Below are 6,590 nucleotides of genomic sequence, written 5' to 3'. Positions count from 1 at the left end.
AGGTGCCTTGGAGCATGGCAGGCATCTGTAGAGAAAGACATCAAGCTGGTTTCTCTGACAGTCCGATTGAAGCCTCCTTCAGGGCATTCCCAGGATAGCCTCAAGAACTGTGCAAATAGGCAGGCATCATCTCAATATGTCACAGCCTGGGAGGAGGAGCTGCCCATTCTGTATGACCAAAAAGGGAAGTGATTTTTTTTTTTTTGCATTTATATCCGCACAATCACTGAAGGACCTCATGGACCTACCACCCATCTCTGTACCAGACTCAATTAATCTTCCTCAAAGGCTTGCTTCTTCTTCTCTGTTATGGCGGAGATGTACATAATCAATTAGAAGGAACCATGTCTAGAAAGAGCTTGAGCCTGTCAGCATCTTGTCTGCAACAGCAGAGAAAGCCACAGAACTCATAGGGGATTTAAATTCACTTTCAGCATGCTGTGCTGCACAAAACAAGTGCAGCCACTGCAAATGTGAAGGGGAAGCATTAAATCACCACATGGTAACTTTGGGAAAGATATCCCTTAGCTTTTTTTTTTTTTTTTTTTTTTTGAGAAAATGAGGGTGAAGAACTTGGTTCGTGTTGCTGCATCCTGGAATTTCTGCTGATTCTCTCTCTAGAATTTGTACTTCCAGGATTTGCAAATATCTAGTGGTGGGATCAAGGCCTCTGTGCCCCCAGAGTAATAAGAATAAGAATCAAGTTGGCATTTTCCTATGATTCAACCTGTGCTAGCTGATTCCTTTCTTCTCCCTATCGACACACCCAATTTTCCCAGCAGGACTGAACTAACTCAAACATTTTAAAAATGACTTCTTATCCCACATCTTAATTGAAAGAGCACTGTCCGGTGCTTAGGAGGAGATTGACATTCCAAGTAAGGTGAAGCTTATAGATCAACAGAGAGCAAATGGTAAGTGTGTGTTTGTGCATGTAAGAAAGAATATTACTAAAAATTATTATGTTTTTATTAAGATCAAAGACCCAAGGAACAGTCATTATGGTGAAGGAGATCCAGCTGTACCTGTGTATCTTCTTTGTGTTTGCATTTGGGATATTTTACGAGCTGTCCATTGAACCTGGTTGCCTCTTTGACTGCAAACCTATTTCCAAGAAGTTCCTGAATGAGAAAGAAGTCATGACCCATGGCGAAAAAATCATCTTTCTGGAGACAACAAATCGTTTACAGCCTCCTCCATTAGTTTTATGTTCTGTGGAATCTGCTGCCAGAATCTACTTAGATAGGCCTGTTGTTTTCTTTATGAAAGGGTTGGATAATAGCACATTGCTGGATATCAAATCTTCCTGTCCAGCACTTTCAGCCATATCTACTTTGAAGAATGTTTTCATTTTCCCACTGAAGATGGATATTTTGTTCCAGGGCACACCTTTACTGCCATGGTACCTTCAGGTGAGATGCACTGAATAACAGTTTTGGTGGGGTGCTGGAACTGGGCAAGTTTATTTATAGTAGATCACTGTGAGAACCAGTGTCATATAGTGCTTACAGTATTGGACTGGGATCTGGGAAACTCATGTTCAAACCTCCATTCTGCCACAGAAGCTTCCTGGGTGACCTTGGGCCAGTTATGCACTCTCAGCCACTGGAGAGAAAGGTAGGGTATAGATGTAGTCAACAAATAAATAGTGGTGACAAATATTGATCTTTCTGGGGGGACACCTAATTGATGCTTTATTTACTATTTCAAAAGTGGGGGATGCCTTTTTCTACCAGGACAGACCTTCACCTAGCAAGAACCAGGGCTCAGGGCTGGAGCATGTACTTTGTATGCAAGAGGTCCTAGCTTTAATCCATTGTATCTCCAGTGAAAGTTGGAAAAGACTGTGGCATGGAACAGCTGCTAGGATTGGGCAGCAGCTTCTCAGCATGATCAGCCAAATGCTGGATGTTTGGCCAGAAGTTACTTTGGGCCACCAGTAACAACCATGCTCCCACCAAGTCCTATTGGGAAGGAAAGCAGGGGCTCCTGGGGTGGGGAGTGGAGATTTCAGTCATTCTAGTCTCTGCTGATGGCTGTTGCCAGGGTTAGAGGGTTCAGTGGTACAGAATACCAGGAATCAAGCAGACCAGAAACCTCTAAAGGGAAAGATAATTACTTTTTGTGAGTAACATTATATTCTTCTACCCTGTAAGGGAAGAATGAGCAGGATGGTCTTTTCTGCTGGGATACCTGTAAGAGATAATATGAGAGGAGTCTGCCTTGAGGCCCCACCCCCCACCTGTATCTGAAGCCCATCACTGTACAGCTGGCCATGGCTGATATCTCTGCCTAAGCCATCACCCGTCAGAGCAGGCAATACTGAGCTAGATGGAATGGTCTAACCAGAGGTCATTTCGGGGGGATCATGGGGGATCACAGTTCCCCCGGGTGAGGTACGAGGGCGGGGCACATGACGAAGCCCTGCTTCCGGCCGCCCCGCTTCCGGCCCTCATTTAGCCAGGAGGAGGCGGGAGAAGAGGGAGGGTAAGTTGCTTCCTCCCTGCCTCTCCCCACCCCTGCCTGCCTGGGGCCAGGGAGGGCCTTCGCGGGGCTTCCTTGCACTCCTGCCGGCCTTGCAGGTCCACCACTGGGCCCCTCATGGGGCTCGGCAGTGGAGCTGCAAGGCCGGCGGCAGCGGCCGGTACCGTTGGGGGCAGGGTGTGTGGCCTAATGACACACTTCCGGTGATGTCAGGGGGTGTGGCCTTATGACACACTTCCGGTGATGTCAGGGGGTGTGGCCTTATGACACACTTCCGGTGATGTCAGGGGGTGTGGCATATGCTAATGAGTTATGCTAATGAGTTCCCCTAGCTCTTTTTCTACGAAACGACCCCTGAGTCTAACTCAGTGTTGTTGAGCTGAGTGCATATGGAACAGTGGGATTTGTGTTTTGTGCTGCTGAGGAAATAAACTTCACAAAGAGCCTGCTTTTACCTTTAGTAAAGAAATATGAATACTTTATTTAAAGGAACTGCATTCATGATAGGACAGAAGAGAGACAGTGTTCCAATCGAACTAGCTATACTAGGATAGCCCTCATGGTTGCAAGGTGGGGAGTGAGAAAGTGTTAGCTGGAAGTAAGGAATATTCCTTAACAGTAGCAATCTACACATCAAAAGGACAGTGTCAAAGCAGTAGAAAGGAAGGAATACACAGGTGCTCTGTTGACCTGACTATCACTCTGGCTCTCTATGATGGTGGTGGAAACTGCCGTCAAGTCACAGCTGACTTATGGCGATCCCATGGGGCTTTCAAGGCAAGAGGCATTCAGAGATGGTTTGCCACCGCCTGCCTCTGTGTCACAACCCTGGTACTCCTTGAAGGTCTCCCTTCCAAGTACTAGGCAGGGCCAACCCTGCTTAGCTTCCAAGATCTGATGAGATTGGCCGAGCCTGGACTATCCAGGTCAGGGTGTGGCTCTCTATAGTTCCCCTCTACAGTATGAGCAACAAGAGGTGGCAGGAGGCACATAATTCCATACCTTGACCCCTCACTCCTAGGTTATGTTACATCTACACTGGGTCTCAGAGATTTGGTTCAGAATTTCTACTTTCCTTAGTTTATAAATTCTGTTAAACAGAGTACAAAGAAACTAGTAACATGGTTGCTTATCATTTGAGAAACTGTTTTAAGTACTTACAAAAAGTAAAATATTCATCTTAGAACCTAAAGGCTATTTGTGATTCTCTGTTCATTTCGATCCTTGCAGATCAATACAACAAATGAGAAGTACTGGGTCTATATTAGCTCTGATGCAAGCAGGCTTGCAATGGTCTGGAAATATGGCGGGATTTATATGGACACAGATGTCATTTCTATCAGACCTATCCCAGTGGTAAATTTTTTGGCAGCCGAGTCTTCCAAGTTCTCCAGCAATGGAATCTTTGGTTTTCAGCGGCATAACTGGTTCCTCTGGGATTGCATGAAGAATTTTGTTGAGAACTACAATGGAGATATTTGGGGAAACCAGGGCCCTTTTCTAATGACAAGGATGCTGAAGGGGCTATGCAATCTTACAGATTTTCAGAATATGGAAGATCAAAGATGTCACAATATTTCCTTCTTGCACCCCCATCGCTTCTATCCCATCTCCTATCCACTGTGGGAGAAGTACTATGAAGTGTGGGACTCAATGCCAGACTTCAATTACTCTTATGCTTTACACCTGTGGAATTTCATGAACCATGAAAAGAAGAATATGACCGTGGGAAGTAACACACTAGTGGAAAACATATACAAAACATATTGCCCAACTACTTACTGGACCCTCGTTCAAGCAGCAGAAGGAAGTAAAGGGATGTCTCTAAATAAAACTAGCTGATCAGTAAAACAAGACAAGGGGATTTTTCTCTTGAAAACCGTGGTAATTCTAGGATAATATAGATGACCATATGGGCTTCCATTTTAGCCTCTAGTTCCAAAACAGTACAGTTATACAGATTACCTTGCAGCCAGGGATTCAAAACAAGCCCAAACACAAGAAACAGTTCAGAGGGGTTTTCCCCGCAATGAACTGGAACTGAACCTAAACCTAAAACCTCTCAGTTGCTTTGAATCCAAACTAGAACTGATCCCTTAAACACAAAAACTGGTAGAAGGTTCAGTAAAAGTAATTTAATAGCCAGTCACTTAGGATATCCTGTTAACGCAGGGCTCTTTTTGTAGAAAAAGTCCAGCAGGAACTCATTAGCATAATATGCCACACCCAACATCAGGAACTCATTAGCATATTGGGCCACACCCCTGACAGCACAGCTCATTAGCATATTAGGCCACACACCCCATGTTACCAGAAGTCTGGTCATCCAGCCACACCCACCTTTTGCTTGTTATTCTGTTTACCTTGTTTGTTGTCAAAACCCAGGGCTTTTTTTTTAGCAGGAACTCCTTTGCATGTTAGGCCACACACCCCTAATGTAGCCAATCCTAATGAGTTTCTGCTGTTGGGTGTGGCCTATTATGCTAATGAGTTCCTGCTGGGCGTGGCCAACTTGGGAGCCAGCCAGTTGCTGTGCGTTCCTGCCCCAAAATAGCCCTGCTGTTAAGGCCTGATACAAGTCCAGTAGCACCTTAGAGACTAACAAGATTTTTGAGGGTATAAGCTTTAAAAGAGCCAAAGGGTTCTTTTCTGCTTCACCTTTATACAGAGAAATTATATTTCATAGTAAGCTATCTGAAAAGAATGAAGAGCAGGAGAGATTGGTAGGTAGTGGCATTAGAGTCTTGCCAACCCAAAAGAATTTTTAAAAAAATCCAGAAGAGCCACATTCCAGTCACATTGGCTTTTAGACAAAAATAATTTAAAAATTAAAATACAAAGGGACATAATATTATTCCTGATATGTACATATTTTAAAATAGCATAGATTAAAATTCACTGAAAAAGCAGCAGGGCTGCTTCTTGATTATCCTAATAATGAACTAATGGTGATGGTTCAAATTTTAAGAGCAGCTGAAATGTAGTTGGCAACAACCAAAGTGGTGTAAAGAATATCATAAGAACATAAGAACAGCTTTGCTGGATAGGACCAGTGGTCCATCTAGTCCAGCATCCTTTCACTTCCAGATAGGATATTAAGTGATAATCATCTGAATTGTCAGGGAACATTACAAGAAATCGGCATGAAAAGAAAAGGGTTGCTAGAGTTTCAGGGACAAAGCCTTTGACCGTGTGGGGTATTCGAAAACCTATCATGTAGTTCTAAAACTGGTAATGTGTTAAAACAGGACGGGGGGGAGAGCAGAAGCATGAGGGAAAAGTAAGAATAGATATTTATTTTCAGCCAAAGGTCTTGAGGGCATCTCTTCATCTGGCTTCTCTTCTAAGATATTACCAATCAAGTAATTCAAACTGGTTAAGACGCTGAACTGCAGGCTGTAGAAGGTCAGTAGTTCAGCAGTTCGAGACCCGGGTGCCGCATGATGGAGTGAGCTCCCATCTCTAGTTCCAGCTCCTGCCAACCTAGCAGTTCGAAAGCAAGAAATTGCAAGTAGATAAATAGGTACTACTTCGGTGGGAAGGTAACAGTGTTCTGTGCACCTTGTTGTTTAGTCATGCCGGCCACATGACCACGGAAATGTCTTCGGACAGCGCTGACTCTTCGGTTTTGAAACAGAGATGAGCACCGCAACCCTAGAGTCGGATTTGACTGGCTTTCAAGCAAGGGAACCTTTACCTTTACTTAAACCCTAACTCAGTCAAAGCAAAACCTAATTCTAAATTTTTGGAGTCCAGAAAGTTACTCCAAGTACTAACAAAAGAATCAGAGCATAACCAAAGCAAAAGGGGAGAAAGAGAGATTCTGAGAGAAGTAAAGCTGACCTGAATTTTATGGCAGCAAAACAGGCAGAAGTGGCAGCTATTTTATACCGGTTTCTAGTAGAAGAGCTGATGATGCCATGCATCTGGGGGTAGTACCAAACAGTGCTCAGAGAAAAGATGATTGGCTGACTTCCATATTGTAACTAAACACCTGCACCCAAATGGGGACCCCATATAAGAGCTGGGCTGCCATTTTTGCCCAAAACAACTGAAAACTGATGGGATGTGTTGTCCACCAACAGAGAAAAAAGATCCCTGGACAG

The 6,590-nt window shown here is 44.1% G+C and overlaps 1 protein-coding gene across 1 annotated transcript; it reads left to right on the top strand.

Moving 5' to 3' along the window:
* Positions 1-1,001: 1,001 nt before the first annotated feature.
* A4GNT (alpha-1,4-N-acetylglucosaminyltransferase) lies at positions 1,002-4,326 on the top strand. Its single transcript, XM_015420929.1, has 2 exons — positions 1,002-1,412; positions 3,715-4,326. The coding sequence occupies exons 1-2, from the start codon at positions 1,002-1,004 to the stop codon at positions 4,324-4,326; spliced, it is 1,023 nt and encodes a 340-aa protein (XP_015276415.1).
* The last annotated feature ends 2,264 nt before the right edge of the window (positions 4,327-6,590 follow it).

This window comes from Gekko japonicus, unplaced genomic scaffold, assembly GCF_001447785.1.
Source record: "Gekko japonicus isolate JY-2015 unplaced genomic scaffold, Gekko_japonicus_V1.1 scaffold2802, whole genome shotgun sequence".
NCBI classification, from domain to species: Eukaryota; Metazoa; Chordata; class Lepidosauria; order Squamata; family Gekkonidae; genus Gekko; species Gekko japonicus.
Note: the sequence above shows the minus strand (reverse complement) of the source record. Positions and strands in the feature narration are given on the sequence as shown.

What these genes read in the sequence shown, in the direction of transcription:
- A4GNT (XM_015420929.1), top strand. Translation starts at nt 1,002, where the DNA reads ATGGTGAAGGAGATCCAGCTGTACCTGTGTATCTTCTTTGTGTTTGCA. An exon ending in TACTGCCATGGTACCTTCAG is followed by an intron (nt 1,413 to 3,714) that starts GTGAGATGCACT and finishes CGATCCTTGCAG; the next exon opens with ATCAATACAACAAATGAGAA.